Here is a 16887-nt window from a genome sequence, read left to right as displayed (position 1 = left end):
TCGATTCATCACACAAGTTGCTGAGGCAGAATCCACCACTGACTCTGCATCATCATCATTACTCCAAGCCTCAGGTGTTAAAGATTTACAGCTTATGATGTCTCCAAGGTGTAACAAACACATGAATTTTGCAGGAATTCACACACTGATATGCACAAACAGGCACACACTCACATGAACGATGGATTGGCAAACCCTTCAGCTCTCCTCAGATAATGTGATATCCTTCTCCTATCACACAAACACACACACACACACACACACACACATACACTCTCAATCAGCACACTTAAGTTTTCAGACTATAGAGTGATGCTCACTACTTTTATGAGCACTCAAATCAAGCCTGCGGTAAGGATTATGGTCACTTGTGCTTGGCCAATGAAATTAGACCAGTGCTCTAAAGCACTCCAATAAAGCAGGGAGAGAGTGTGGACAGTCTATCTTCGCCAATTATAATACTAGCACCTTCTCTCCCTCTGGAGCAGATAGGATTTATCTGCAAGCCTCTCTCCTGCTGTGTCTTTAATAATAAAAGGCTCAGTCTTATTCGATCTCTCTCCTCTCTTTCTGATCTTTTTACCCCTCCATCCTTTTTGTAACCCCCTTGTGTGTGTATGCCTGTGTGTTTAACATGTGTCACTATGCAATTAAATAATACCTTAAACAAAGACCTTGGCAGACACTTTGTGACAATGGGGCCCAGTCTCATTTCCAGGGAATCAAATATCAGCTTTTTTGCACATCCTTCAACGTCTCATCCAGACCTGGGTGTGGTACCATTATGTGTTTGGATGAGACGCACTGGGCTTTGATGGATCTCCAATGCAAACATGTCCATGTCAGTACAAGGCAATTAAAGCATAGTTTGCAGTCTCCACGTCCTGTGTGACAGGAAACACATGTCACTTTTTAAACCTAACTAAGCAGTTTTAGTGTCTTATGTTGACCTAAGCATGTCTCAGGCTTCATGGCAGAATGCTTTCTCACATCAAGCATAGATACCAAAAAGTATTTTCTGTGTCTGGATGAGGGGCATGACAAAGCATCAGTGACAGGCTGGGATGACCGTGTTGAAGCATGATATTTTCCATAAATCCTGAAGATTCTACTAGTGCCAAAAAACAATCTTTGTACAGTAAAAGAAGAAGCAAAGGAGGATCTAAGTTAATAGATACTAACATTATTCCAAGGATACTCCAGCAATTTAGTTTTGCCAAAAGTTGGGGGTTTCAAAAGAAGCTTATTGAAAAATATCGAACTGAAAGCAGCATATAGTATGTCTAGATATGGTGACTTTAATTCTCTTTATTGGATCAGGCTTTAAAACCACAGAATCTTACATGTGCCAAAATCGAATTCAAGGGTCTTGTGTTAGACTCATTGCCTGGGAAATCCTTATAACTCTTAAAAAGTCGTGATACATGTGGGTATTTACAAACCAGTTTGTGATACAGTCTTAATTTAGAAAATGTGTACTGTAAGAGTCCAAGCTGAACTAGCCCATCAATAAAACATCAGCAGTAGCTATGTAGCTATGTCAATATTAGTGTTTTCTTGTTTTTGTTTTTTTTACCAGACCCGCTTTCAGAATATGCTCCTTGCAAAAACTATACACCAGCCAGCTTAACAAGAATTCCTCCACACAAGACTACATTACCCGGAGTGCAAAAAACCACAGCTCATGTGGCAACAGCAAATAGTTTTTATTTTTGAGTAATATTATTTTTCTATTCTAATAATGTAGTTAACAATACCCAAAGAACTGAAAGGAGTATGAGGACAGTATAAGGACAAAGAAAGACAGTGATCAGCTCTCTTAAATACTAGAGACCCTTTTACACAATGGCCAATAAACAGTACAGTATATCTGCCTGGTTGAACATGGTGGAAGTAAATAAATCACTGCACAGGCAGAACTTTAGCAGTATAGACAAATATATCCTGGCAGAATCAGGTTAGGCTACTGGATCCTTCATAACGCTCAGTAAAGAACAGCGATACAGTTACATACAAACTGGTGTGGATAGCTGATTTGTAGTACATACAGTATGAAGACATCAAATATAATAAGTTGCAGTTTTCAAAGAAAATCTTTAAATACTCCAATGTCTGCCTCACATTGTCTCATGAATAGGATCATTAATTTAACTGTGAATCAATCAGCATTGGCATATTCATTACTGTATATAACTAAAGGTAATAATACCACACTGTGAAAATATTTCATTACAAATAAAACATTCAAAATCTTAAAATGTCATGAGTGAAGTATGAAAAGTACTGACTGTCTGTGATATCTGATGTATCTGTTTCTGGATTAATATCAGTGCTGCGTTAAGATGTGTGTTGTATTTTACCGCTGAAGATGTTTAAGGATGAGCTCATCAACCTTAAACATCTACAGATCAGCTAATGTTTGTAGAATGGCTGTCCTGTGTATCTCTAAAGTTTCATGAGCTCAGTAAATAATTTTTAGCAAGAAGATTTTTTAAAGAGTTTAAGAAGAAGGAGAAACATTTACTTTTCAAGTTTATCTGAAAAATTCAAATTCAAAATCACCAAATCGGTTGATATATGGTTTTCACAGAAGGGTAAGCAGATTGTTGAGCTTTGAAAAGTTCCTCTTTTCACGTCAACATTCCTGATACATCAGCTTAAACAAAGGACAATGCTCTATACTTATTTCATCTGTGTATAGATTCTATGTATGTTTCTATCTGTAATATGTTCAGGACCTTTTACTGACTCAGTCAACCAGAAGCATCTAGAGGATCATATTTCTCTTAATGTTTCACTTGGTGCATAAGGGCAAACGGGAGAATATGTGCTTGCTATATGGTACCATTTGTCATCGTTAGGAACCTTGTTTACAAAATTAGACACACGCACGCACACACACACACACACACACACACACATATAGACACACACATGCAGACACACATGCTGACCCCATTTATCAAGACCCTGATTACAGGCCAACCAGACTGATTGGCCCTGCAGGAGCTGCAGGTTGCAATGTCTCTGAGCTCTTCATTGTATTGTCTGATAGAAAGAAAGGCAGTAACATGCATGTTAACATGATCTATTCAAACGAGATAAACTACTCAGTAGACAAGCTGGGAAGTGTGTTGACATTTCAAGATTAAATAGGCTATACTCCCAAAATAGAGCCAAAAATGAGGGAACTATGCATTAGCATATATTCAATATACTAACGTGAACATCCCAGGAAATTAAGTATTTAAATGTAAGGTTATTCTTGCCTACATGTTGACTCAGATGGATTACAGGATGGTTCATAACAAGGTAAGGACTGAGAAGTGAGCCTGGAGAGTTTCCTCTTATTATGCTGCCTCGTTTTCCCTTGGGTCGTTGAGGTAGTTTTATATTTACTGAAATTCTCTTTACATCTCGACAGTAATCAATAATTCAAATGCTCTGACACAAAAAGAAAAAATGTTCTGTCTGTAGCTGTTACAGGCCTGTAATGAGCCAATCCAATCTTTATTAAGTTTAAATAAAATGACTGAATGACCTACCTGCCTGCCTGTACACACTCTGCCTGTACCCTCATTGCACATGGCCGGAGTCGTCTCAGTAGGTATACTTCTAGTGGGTTAGCTGCACAAGAATGGCAGAAAAGGGGCAGCCAAACCTTCCAGTTCTAGCTAAACCTTCAACAGCCTGTATTGCTAAGTAAAGCACAAAAAGAAAAAAGCCAATAAACTCACGTCCAAAACGAGGGTAGAAAAACCAGGTGATGTCATACCTACTGTAGATCTCATGGACAGGTTAATTATCTAGTTTGTTCTGTTTGAAAGAAAATGTTGCTGTTTTTATGTTCATGTGAATGAGACAGCTCCCATGAGTGAACACACATAGAGAAAACTACATACCATATATATATGCTATATATGTTTTTGCCCATGAGTTTACAATAACAGCTAGGGTTTTTCTTTAACTGCAGGACACTCTGCACTCCATAGAAACAACGAAGGCAATGGGGAGCCAGAGAAGTGGGTTTACATTCATATAAAGTAATCATTAAATAGGTCTATTTATTAATGCCACAGATGCACTGTATGGAACTTAATAGTGAAGGACAAATCCAGCGCACAGCCAGACAGGATCCACTCCTGAGCCGACAGAGGAACATGTGGTTTCCGGAGAGGGATTTTAATTACTGTTTCAGTAATTAGCTAATGATGTATGGATTAAAGTGGGGTACCGTAATTTTAGACAGAAGAAAAGACTTGCCATGGCAAGCCTCAGGATGGAATTAATTAAAACTCACAAATGTTATATACCAATTTCAATAAAGGAAACATAAATTAATGTGTCTAAGTAAGAGTATACAGTTAACAAGTTCAGGCACTGTGGACTAGGGCAGTGTCCAATGGCTGATCTTATAATGTATACCCCGCAGAGGACACTTAATTTATTTTTTTTTATACGTATACAGCTCAGAAATGTGTATGTTACAGTCCAGTGCATATGGCCAGGGATGGCTAGAGGCTCATTTTGTGCCAGGAGCCATGATTAATGCACAAAAACTGGAGACTGGACCAGCGCAGGGTCCCTCTCTGTAATCCCAGGGGAGGTAACCTAGTTCTGCTGGGGATGCTGAGAGCGAGAGCGAGAGAGAGAGAGAGAGAGAGAGAGAGAGTAGGAGCTTCACATTTATACATTTATTTAGAGCCCCCCTACAGATAGAAATTACTGGGACTTGAACGCAAACGCAAATAAGATTGAAGCAACACAAACTGTTGTTTTATATGTTCTGGTTTGTACTCATATAAAGTAAAAGCCTTAGTCTGATAATGTTAGGATCAATATCATTGAGGCTGGTTCAAAAAAGCATAACTTTTAGTATCTCCTATACTTAAAGTAACTCATCTAGATTTTTGGTCAAACACAGAGAGAACCAAACAAAAGCAGTGGGCCATTTTTTTGTTTTTTAACATTAAGATTTACGCTTTAGAATATGCAAGGCAAAAAATCCAGTCAAGACCAACCATGTCACTCCATTTTTCAAATTTAAGCATTATCTAATTATCACTTAATTTGAATTGCTTAATCAAACTGTGCAATACAAGGTGAATGGAGTCACTCACAGGCTCTGGCTATCGACATCTTGGCAATGACTGACTCTGCCTAAGCTGGCCAATCCAAAAGTGGGCATACAAGCGGAGTGTGTGAAGCTGAAGCTACCAAGCTAGCTAAGGCTAACAAGCTAGGCTTTCGCTGTGATCACACCATAGTGTACAATAAATAAGTTGTCAAGTGAATCAAGCAAATTTTGCCTCAAAATAATGTAAGAATGTGTTTCGGATTATTTGTGTTAGTTGTGTCACAGCAGGTTTATTCACCGCAAATAGCTCACAGCAGCTACCCGCCAGTTAACAGGGTTGCTCATTAATCCAGCACCCGTCTACTCAGGTCTGTTAGCACAATTAACCACACAGCAAATTGTATTATTTGTCCAACGTTTGCATGAAAATTTCTCCAAAAAAGCACCGTCGAGTTCAGAGTCTTGGTGACACCAAGCAGACAGCTCACAGCTAGCTGTCACTCAAAACAGCCATGTCCTTAATGGTGCATAACTTTAAACCTTAATATATTATTATATAAATACCCCCCATACAGTTTTCATAAACATGGAACATTAGCTATTTATTTCTGCTGCAAATTTGGGCAATTTAACATGCACACCTATGTGTGTGTATGTGTGTGTGTTTGTGTTCTTAAGCCTAGTGCTCCAGATCAGGAAAAGAACCAACTAGTGACACATCACTCTGCTTCAATAACTATCGTTACACATGTAATCCTTCTTGACAGATGGTGAACCTGGAGGTTACAGAGACAATGATTTGCAGTGAACTGGATAAAAGTCACCAACAGTCCATCCATGAGTGACACGATGACAAAATGTATGAATATGTTGATCATGGGTTTCTTTCTTCTTTCAACTTTCTGAAGTAACATCTAAAGGCTAAATTCTTATCAGATGGGGCACCCTTGCATAAAATCAAAATGCAATTTCTGCCACTAGGAGTCTCTCAATTGAATCAAAAGGGAGAGTTTGATGGTGTCATGAAGCATGTTCAAGCATGTCTTCATTGTTGAATAACCACCATTGCTGATAAAAATGAATAATCATATGTGCAATAGCAAAGAAAAGAGTGGCTAGGTAGCTAGTTCACAGAATTTCTTCTTCACTCTCTGACCTATCATATGTTTCCACAGAATTTACCATATAAAAGTTCTAATTGTTAAACATTTTAATGCTATATTGTGTTTTTAATATGTTTACCAACTACACTGCAAAAAAACTCTTAAATGCAGTTCAAGGAAAATGCCTTTTCTCATAATTTCTAGAAGAACCAAAAGGGACAATCTTAAAAAAGATCATGTATCTTAAATTATAATGTCTTTGGTATACACATCACAGGCCTACCCCAACTCGGAAAAGTCCGGTAGTTTGCATTGCTGATAGCTGTCTGTCTTGGGTAAACAGATGATTAATAAGGCATTATATTTAGAAAGAGGGCTTCTCAGGCTTAAACACAGGAGACAGCTGTAGTTCACAAGTTGGATGCCTCAGAGGAGATTCTAACCCATTTATAATGACCTTATTTAGTTGGGAATGCTGTTGGAAGGTGTTAAAACAATAATTGTTAACAACAAGATTTGCTTGTGTGTGTGTGTGTGTGTGTGTGTGTGTGTACGTGCATTCCTGTAGATGTGGAGACAAAAATCGGTTTCCACAGTCACATTGTGAGGACCTGTCTTACTTATGGGAACAAAATTCAAGTCCCCACAGCGTAAATCATTAAATATTAGGATGAAGACTTGCTTTAAAGTCAGTTGAGGTTAGGGTTTGGTTAAGGTCAGGGTTAGGATTAGGCAAGTAATGTTTATTGTTATGGTTAGGTGGTGGTTAAGCCTCCAGGAAATGAATGTAAGTCTGTGTAATATCCCCAAAATTGGTGGAAACACGACTCTGTGTGTGTGTCTGTGTGAGGGAGAGTGTGTATTTTAAGAGGTGAGAATGTTATCCCATTTGGTTTTACTGTAGGTTGTGATGCAATAACAGGTCAGGACTGGCTGAGTGCTGATTAGTTCCGCTAATGATCATTTTCTGACTTTGAACTTAATTACTTAGTACTTGATGAAGAGCAGCTGTGTTGTTGGTGTCATAGTCTCTCCCAAAAATCAGGATGAGAGGTGGCCTCACTTCAGAGACCGGGGGGTAAGTTCCTAAAACACTCTTTTTAATATGGCTGATTTCTAGTCCTCAATTTTGAAATAAAGTTGATAGCGATAAGGAAAAAAAAAACAAATTATCATAAAAGTCATAGAAATGATTGATAAAAGCAATTAAATGTTCCCCTCTGGCATTTACATCTAAAGCAAACTCGAAAAATATAAAGGGATTAGTACATGTAAATGTCTATCAAATTGAAGTGCCCCACATTTTCAGATATAATTTCTAAAAAAGACAGGAATGTTTTCTGGATGTGAAGAAAGCTTCCATTATTCTGACTTGGTGGTGTCGTTAAAATTATTATGATCAAAATGATATAAGATGAATGTGGCTTAAGACATGCCACACTGGCAGATCTGTGAGGCTGTACGCTGGCACAGCAATGCTTTGAGCTAAATGCTAACGTAAACATACTAACATGCTTATAATGACAAAGATGCTGATGTTTACCAGAGAATGGTTACCATGGTCACCATCTTGGTGTCGTGTGTTGTCATGCTGGCACGTGCTTATTAATAACAAAGTGTCTGAGGCGAATGGAAGGATTTTGGATGGAATGACTTGATTGTCTTTAGTGTTACAGCTCCAAATGCAAAATTTCACTTATGATGGATGGTTCCTGAAGGGAACATATCAGGTAATATGTACATAGTTTTGAGACATTTTACCTAAAAGAAAATGTCAACCTGCTGGAAGAGGTAGATGAAAAGTCAGGGCATCAATGAAGCCATCCTCTGGGGGCAAAGTATATCTGTCCCAAATATCATGGCAATGTATCCAAATACTGGCTATCTTTAGAGTCATGTTGCTAGTATAGTTAAAAGAAACACTGCCTTATTTTTGAGCCACGATGGGTGGTTTGATTCTGTGGAAAGGATCTTTGGAGTAGCAAAACAAGCACTTAATATAGGCCTCTGCTGGTGTTAGCTGGATAATCAAACCTGTCATACACTGTTATATTCTTTGGGGAGTTGGAGGGAAACGAATTAATTAAAAAACGAACTTAAACCACGTTTCAGACCTATAGAGACTCTACTTACACATTAAAATGCACATGACATAAGCATATTTCATTGTGTGAACCAAATGTACATGTACTTGTTCTAATATCATGGAATAATACAACCTGCCTATACAACCTGCACTGAGGCCACAATTATTTTCACAAGGACAAATGGAGCTGTTTTTATTCCACCCAAGCAATACAACAAAGAGGACTCACAAGAAACATTTGATTAAATTAGCAGTCACCAGTACTGGCCTCATTTCTCTATGTTAATTGTTTATAGCTGCAGAATTTCAATGAACCTTGTATTCTCGTTCTTGACTAGTTGTCTAGCTGATGTGAGCACCTGTTCTTTTACAAGGTCTTATAACAGGAATACCTTATGATAAAATGATTAGGTATGAGGGATTGAGTCTTTTCCATAACCTAAAGAGAAAATACTTCTAGTTCCTCAGAGATAGTTAAGCTTCATGACAATCATAAGGAGGAGTGCATAAACAGCTCTGAAGAAGTTACAGGTAAACACCACCAAAGCGCTTCAGAGACACATAACTGAATGTGAAAGCCTCTACTGATTTTAAGTGATACCCTGACAGACTCGTACAAGTCCTCATCTGTGTTTTTATTGTGGTAAATGTTCTCTACTGAACCTACTTTGTTATGTTAAGGGTAAAACTTTGCACAAAAGATTGATAAACTATACTTCACATTTTTAACACTGAATCTTATTTGTCTACTCTTATCCTATAAAATTGTTATATAAGATCATGCTCATAAACACTTGATTTTGTCCACCGGCAGTATCTGTCTATAAATAAGACAAGAAGAGTTCTTATCCCAAACTGAGCCACACCAGCCTCACTCAGTGAGACAGGCGAACCATGAGGAATTCCCTGGCAGGAGGATCTAACTTCTTTACTGAGTTACTCAGTGTACCAACGCTGTAGACTTATCCAAGTGAATAATGTAAAATAGACAGTGTCGCTGTATCTCTGTCAAACCAACCCCAGTCTTATGTCAGTGTAGATCTGGGTCACTACCCCCAAGTGTTTCCTACTCCTTTCATTAAACATTAACTGTGTCTAAGTATATTTCTATGTCTCTGCCTCTTGAAACCACAGATGAGTTCCACTTGGAAGGGAAATGAGATACGCCCATTAACATATCTCCTTCCCCCTGCTGTAGTAACAGGTTTTTACAGGGTTTTTTGCTCTTTTGACTGTTTGAGCAAATTATGGCCAGACTGAAGAAACAAACATGGCATTTAGGTTATAATAATAAGAAATCAGTGGCGTGAAATAGAAGAAGAGGAGAAAAAAAGGGAAAAAAATTGGTCTCACCGAGGTCACATATTGTATGTCCCGGCACAGTTTTGTCTCCCGAGGAAAGTCGGCAAGATCCAGGAAGTTGTCCACAACCACTTGGCCAATCAAATCATGGCGAGAGAACCTGTCAAAGTCGTAGACACTGAAGTGCAGCTTACGGTTCGGCAGCTCAGCATATGCTACAGGAAAGAGAAACACCTCATCAAACACTGGGTTGAGTGTCTTGCGGTGCACCTTGGTCTGGTGCTTGGTTTTGCGGTCAGGCAGCAAGTAGATTTTGACGTAAGGATCAGAGGTCCCTGAGAAGTCCTTGGCGGGAAGGTCTTGGGCCTTGTGGATCTTTACGATCAGCTGTTCAAGATCAAAATCAAACTTCAGGACGAAGCTGAGACGCCCGCAGCTGTCGGTACGACGACCATCTTCTGCGTCGACGGAGCGCTGCTTGTACAGTTCTGGTTTAATCCGACCCAAACCAGACAGAGACTCCTGGCGCTGGAACTGAGCAGGGTTGAAGTCTGGATTAGACAAGTTCATCTGACGACGGATGGAGTTGTGCCTATAACATAGTGTAAAATTTAGGCATATAAGATCATTTAAATAATTTTCACAGAAAATATTCTTTGTTGAATCTGAGGCCACTGTGTTCACTCAAGCCTGATGTCTTATATGCTGTCAACCTTGTGATAAATCATCTCTGAACCGAGAAGTCTAGTAGTATGTGTCCATCTGTGTAAGCTGCTAACACCAAAAGTTGAACAGCAGCATCAGAGACTGATATGTACTGACCGTACAGACGAAGTAGGCTCAGTGATCTGTCTCTGGACCCTGTCCCTGGCCAGAGTATGGACCAGGTTTTTCTCCACCTTGGCCTGAGTCTCCAGCGGGATGTCAGGTGATGTGTGACTTATCTTTAGGGCTGACTCTGGAACAGCCACAGCTGAAGGAGGCCCAGAAGGCTCTTTCACACAGCCATCTTCGCTGTACTCCCTTTCCTCCCCGTCCACCTGCACAGTAGACACAATTGTTTACAGTGTCACTGAATCCTATTGTAAAAATACTAATTTGGTAAAGCAGTTCATCTTGATTTCAGAGACATCAGTTCGGTTGACATGAAAAACCGTCCATAGTCTGTTTCTCTGGTGGCCTTACTGAAGGTACTAAAACTGGGATTAAAATTAAAACAAACCTGTCAGACAAGAACTGAAGACATGATTAATGCCATGTTTGTGTTGTCTTTTACTGGCACCCAATCATCTGGCCACTGATGGTACTGATTGATTATATTAAGATATAAATAAAATATGAATAAAAGCTTGAAAGTAAACCTTTCTGTTTAAACTCACATACTGTTTCAGGTGTAATCTGCAAACAAGCTAATCTAGAAGACACTAATGTCAGCACTGGCTGGTACTAAAAGTAATATTTATCACTTTGCTAAAAGACTTTTTTAGTGGACAGTTGATGCACAGTGATCTTCCACAATGCAATGCACAAAGCAAGTGAAGGACCTGCTTAAAGCTGGAAAAATGTTTAAGCAAATTGTAAATTGTGGAGAGACAGCAACACAATTACCATGCACAGTAGATACAGTAGGCTCACAGACAAACTGTGGTCCAAGATCCATCCAGGGGTGATTGATCCCCTCATTAACTCTTAACTAGCTAGGTATTGAGGGCTACTGCTTTCATGTACATACTTGCAGTGTTGTTGTCCTGCTTGTTGCAAGTTTTGACCCCAAAAAGACCATCACTTTTACTCAAAGGGGAAATCATAAAAGCAAACACACTTCATCAAAAAGCTCAGATTTGTTTTTTCATTTAATACTGTCTCTTTTCTCACATGGCAGAAAGGCCCTCTAGAAAAATAACAAGTTCATTTCAGTTTTAATGTTCGAACTCAACATAGATGCCAAATGTTCATTGATTCCTGCTTTTCATAAATAAAGTAATAAATAAAAAAAGATCTTGTACTGGTTTTAATATTCCTCTGCTGTGCTTAGTGCTTTAAGGCCTACTGCTTCTGTAATAGATGCAGCAATACAAATAGGCATTAGTGCATATTAGTGCATATGAAAAGTTGCAACAGCCCAGTGCAACCACTCATTTTCTCATTGCCTTGTAGCTATTTGTTGGACTTGTCTACTTGAGCTGGCCAAGCCTGATTCTGTGGTAATGGACTGGTGTGTCCTAAAAGGATACTGTATATTGACTGGATGTAAACAGGAAGAGGAGGAATTCAACATGAGTTTACATTAACGCAGTCTGGCAACACAAATATCAGATTTAATCAGTTCAATCTCTCATGAATTGCACTTTTTTAATGAGTTTAAGGTTACATGTTAATTTACTTGTATAAGTTGAAGGTGGGATCAGTCGGAGGAATAATACGAATAGGTGCATAGTATTTTTGTATATTCTCATTTAAAGCAATATTAAAATTAGTAAAAGTACATACCATTTTTAAAGATTAAAAAGTATAAATGTATATTCAAAAATTTGGTAATATTTTTTGTGGCTTGCTCGTGTTCCACATGACCTCTCCCCCTTACCTCTATGAGGACGGGCTGTTGGTCTCCTCCCAGGAAGTGCGCCCCCTTGAGGACGTCTGGGAGGAAACGGCCACTCAGTGGCACCCAGCACAACTTCCATGAGACAAAGAGGGACACACTGAAGAGAGCCAGACCACAGGTGGTCACCAGCAGGGACAACAGGCTCACTGATACATCTAGAGATGGAAGAGAGAGACTCAGTGAGCAGTGAGCACTGTCAGAGAAAAACACTGGCACAGATAAACCTGGCTCCCCAGGGACGACAGACTGAGCCTATTCAGAATGTTAAATGAGAAAGAAAAACTATTACAGCCCTCACTGTAGGCAGAAGTTGAATCAATGAATTATCCAAATACATCAACAGTTATCAACAGGTTGATAAGGTTCTGAAACGCAAACTAGAAAGTAAAATTCAAATCAGTGTTCACAACCAGAGAATGAGAAATTGAGACGAATACTGATTTGGGTGATAATGAATTCATGATTGCAGGTAGTTTGGCAGAATCATTTTGTGAATGTCCACTGTTGGTTTTTTTATCAGTCGCATTTCAGCTCAAGCCTTGCTAAACATTTCAAAGGCACAGAGAAGGAGGATAAAACATCACGTTATCTCAGACCTTATTGGGTTTCTTTACTTTGAGTCTGCTACTCACTTTTCTGTTTGGTTCATAGTCTGAGGGGAAGACATTCAGGAAGACATGCAGAGAAAGGGAGACATCAGTATGTAGGTTTAGAAAACCAAGGTCCACCAGACATTGACAAGGAAAATAATTGGTTTGGGTGTGTCATATATGGATGGTTTCAGTTCCACCAAGTTTCACATGCATGTCCCTCAGTGTGCATTGTAACTGCAGCCGATCATCTCCGAGCAATTAAAACCTGAAACAATTCTCTGCACCTGCAGACCTTTCGATTCATTGTACTGTTATTGTCTCACTGTGTCTGCTTTCCCATCACCATTCCTGCATACAGTCGAGCCACTAACTCTAAAACTTAATTTAGACACACAAGATGGATTTCTCCCATGTATTTTAATATATTGTCAAGACTGAATGCTTTCTCATTACTGAATAGTTGAACATAAACGTGGTATCAAAGGAAAGGGAAGCTGCTCCATACAAGAGAAAAAGCGTTTCTATGACTCCACAGGGACAAATACAGTGTGCACAGGGAGAGTACAAAGCTTCAGCCTGCTCTCATGTACAAGCAAATAAAGCGATTAGTGTTCACTGATCTTCTTTCATCAGTTTTTGTTTCTGAAGCCAGAAGGTTTTGTGTGTATAGTCAGTGTAGTCATGTACATGTACATGTACATGTAGTCAGTACTACAAAGTGGTGCACAATTTTACAGCTATTCATTCAAAGTTATTTATTAAAGAATAACTTAAAACTTCCTGAAAATCACGTTTGGATCTCCAATAGTTTAACTTTCTACCTTGTTGCAGTGATGTAGAAACAGGTGTAGTTAAAAAAAAAACTAAATGTAATGTTTCAAATGGCTCAAATTCAATAAATAACATTTCTTTCTGCTTCTAACATAATCATTGGCAAAGTTTGCTTTTTGTTTGTTTGTTTTTTTCAATATTACAACAGTTGCTGGAGCATCTTACTTGATTGTGGTACTTGGTAGCTCCTTCTCCTCACACGCAGCTTTTGAATTTCATGAAAATTGCACCATTTGAACAAATTACTCTGTGGTGCCATTTTAGTGTAGTGAGCAGTGTCACCCAGACATTCACTGGTTTCCTTCATCTCCCAACTCACTGGAATCTCTATGGAACAGTAAAGGTGTCCAAATTGGACACTTGGCAGACATGGCACCAGGATTCTCCACCCTTGAGAAAGCACATCTTGTCAAGATAACGAAGCGAAAGCAACACGTAGTGCAATAAATGACTCTTTTGATTATTCTAGCTGGAAAAGAAACTGGACACGACCCCATCTTCCCTGCCTTTTGTACACACACATCAACACCACCTGCGACATCATAACTGCTGATTAAGCTGATCACAGCCAGGTAAATCTCTCTGGCTTTCACAGTGTACAGGAGTTTTTAAATCAGTCAGTAAAAAAGCATTACTCAACAATGTTAATCAACAGTTTCTTCATGAATAGTCCAACGCTGATAAATGTGCAATGTTAAATGAACCAGTTATTAAATCTAGGGTTTAATACCTGGTTTGCCATACTACCATGTGTGACCAGCAGATAGAAATCTCTCTAAATATTGCAATTATGTAGCTTGTTATAAGGTTTTTAGGAGATACAAGCAGCCATTTTAAAGTTACAAGCAATAGGATAATTTTAGTGTATTGGTAGAAACAACTTTTTGATCTGAAAGACCTTTTCCCATATCAAACTTTGGCTTGCTGTGGATAGTGGACAGAAAGAGCTGAACAGGACTCAGTTCACTTTCTTCACCTGAGCTCAAGCATCCTTGTCTTAGTCAATCTCCCCGCCCTCTATTCAGGTAGCATTTCTGATGTCAATCCTAAAACAAGACCGCCAGACGTGCTACATGCCCCCTTTGCTCAACTATCAAACTGTTTCCAGGAAATCGCCTGTGAGTGTAGCAACCAGGAGGGTTCGTTCACCTGCACACCACTGCATCACCACACCAGACATCAACCCTCCCAGAAACTTTGGAAAATCCCACTGAAATGTTCTCTTCTCTCCAACACTGTTTCAGCAAGTTACGCCAAAGCTTCCATCTGCTGCCTTGAAGAGTTAATGTTAAGTTAAATAATTCTAATAATAATAAGAAAAGTTACTTGATGCGAGATAACGATGCATTAGGGTTTGAATTAATGTCATATACCTGTGAATGTTTTGGTCTTAACCCATTCCAGAGAATGATAAATGCTCTGCCATAGTTACCAGCCAGTTGCTAACTTGTTTTAATGCTGAGTTGAAAGTGTACAGTGGGATTTTGATCTTTTTTAAGATGACAACAGTTGGCGGTTTCAGTTTGAAATAATGTTCAGAGCAGACTTTGTGGGCCCAAAAACCAAAACACTGAACTGAAAGATGCTAAAACACAGGTCAGGTAATAAGTCACTGTGGGTTCTTCACTACTTTCTGTTTAATTTTTGAGGCAGATTTTTAAGGAAACAAAAAATAAACACATCATGTTAGGACACTAAAATTCGCAAGACAAAATGAGTCTTGTTTTTTTTCAGTAAACTCATCAGAATTAGAGCACAGTCAGTGCTAAGATCTGTGAAATGAGGCAGGTACACCACAGCCAGAGGGATGATATACTATAGTGAGTCCTAAAACACAGATACACAGCATGTAGCTTGTTCTACTGTGCTCTGGCTTTGATGTGCAAAAAAGCTGACGCATTGGTTTCATGAAAAATAAAAATATTTCACATCCAAACTTCAGCTTTTCTATAGGGAAATTAATCTACAGCTCAGGGTATCACTCATTTCTCCTTATAAAAATGTTGATTCTGCTCAAGGCTGACAACTTTTCTTTCAAACCAACTTTCATCCTCAAGACACAAGTAAAAAAAAAAAAAAAAAAAACTAATGAAAACACTGTTGCTACTTCTTTGATATGTGGAGCTTTTAAAATGAGTAAAACAGCCCAGACAACCCTGTACTTCATTCAATTACCTTTGTTAGAGGCTCTTCTAAAGCCACAGGGTGTCTCCGCTTTTCAAGTCCCCTCGTAGGGTGCAATCAACTCACCAAGGCCTAAAACCCGTACAGCCGGTGCAGTTAATTGGATTCAGTAGCTCCAATAATCAATAAGCTCCCTTCTCACAAAAGGAAGTCAACAATTATAATTAAAAAAGGTTACAGACTTTCTGATTAAGTGTAATTATCTGTGGTGGGTTGCCTGAGTTTATGTGAATATGCATGAAAGAATAACTGGTACAAATATACCACGTCTAATACTTTCTGAGGTATTAGACATAGCTTACATCAAAGCCTAAGAGGCCAGGACAGCAGTACAATTCCCTTACTGAGCTCTCGTTCATGCAGTCAGTCTGTCGACAGTAGCCTGTAGTCATACCTTCATAATAAATAGTGTACGCAGCCACAGCGACATTACCTATTGGTCTGAGGACTACTGGGATGACCAGCTGTCCTGCTTTATGTAGGACTGCACAGCATTTTTATGTCCCCTTGTCCCACTGCCCACATTTTGAGACGACATCATTCTGATTGGCTCGAGTTTTCAAAAACCAAACACAGAGACCAGAAGGTCCATCCAGTTCTTGTTGATGCTATGAAAAGGACAGCCATGAAAAGCTCAGATGTTCACAAACAGGTGCTAGGAGAGGTTCACTACTTTGTCAAACACAAAATTATGTAAAAGATATGACTACATGAGGTCACATGTTCATTTGCAAATATTTGCATTCTGTCTTTAGTTACATTTTAAACAGCATTCAAAAAGTTCTGCAATGTGAGTTGAATCTGAGGAGGAATCTATTGTTTTTGCAAAAACAACATTAATAATAGTTATTATTATTAATGTTGTTTATAAGGGATACATAAATGTGCTTACAAATTGTTGGGAAAAAAACAAGAGAGATGTTTGTAGAAAACCAGTTTGAGTGTAAAACTGCATAATCTGAACAGGTAGCAGGCTCTGTGTTCAAATGTAGGCCATGTTACATAAATAAGCTGATCTATACGTTTACCCAACAGTCTTTTAGCTGCATCTAGTGATAGTTTCTTCTTTGAAGGACCACTACACTTTGTTTAAGTCATGTGTGTTT

At 38.8% G+C, this 16887-nt stretch overlaps 1 protein-coding gene across 1 annotated transcript in view; it reads right to left on the bottom strand.

Moving 5' to 3' along the window:
* The window catches only part of syt9b (synaptotagmin IXb), a 37025-nt gene that overhangs the window by 9606 nt on the left and 10532 nt on the right, over nucleotides 1-16887 (bottom strand). The window contains exons 2-4 of the mRNA XM_046394814.1: nucleotides 12153-12328; nucleotides 10391-10608; nucleotides 9620-10160 (exon numbers count right to left, since the gene is read on the bottom strand). Of these exons, the coding sequence (XP_046250770.1) occupies nucleotides 9620-10160; nucleotides 10391-10608; nucleotides 12153-12328 (935 nt within the window). The remainder of the gene's footprint in view (nucleotides 1-9619; nucleotides 10161-10390; nucleotides 10609-12152; nucleotides 12329-16887) is intronic.

Source organism: Scatophagus argus, chromosome 7 (assembly GCF_020382885.2).
Source record: "Scatophagus argus isolate fScaArg1 chromosome 7, fScaArg1.pri, whole genome shotgun sequence".
Taxonomy (NCBI): Eukaryota; Metazoa; Chordata; class Actinopteri; family Scatophagidae; genus Scatophagus; species Scatophagus argus.
The sequence above is the reverse complement of the archived record's forward strand: the minus strand, read 5'-3'. Positions and strand labels throughout refer to the sequence as shown.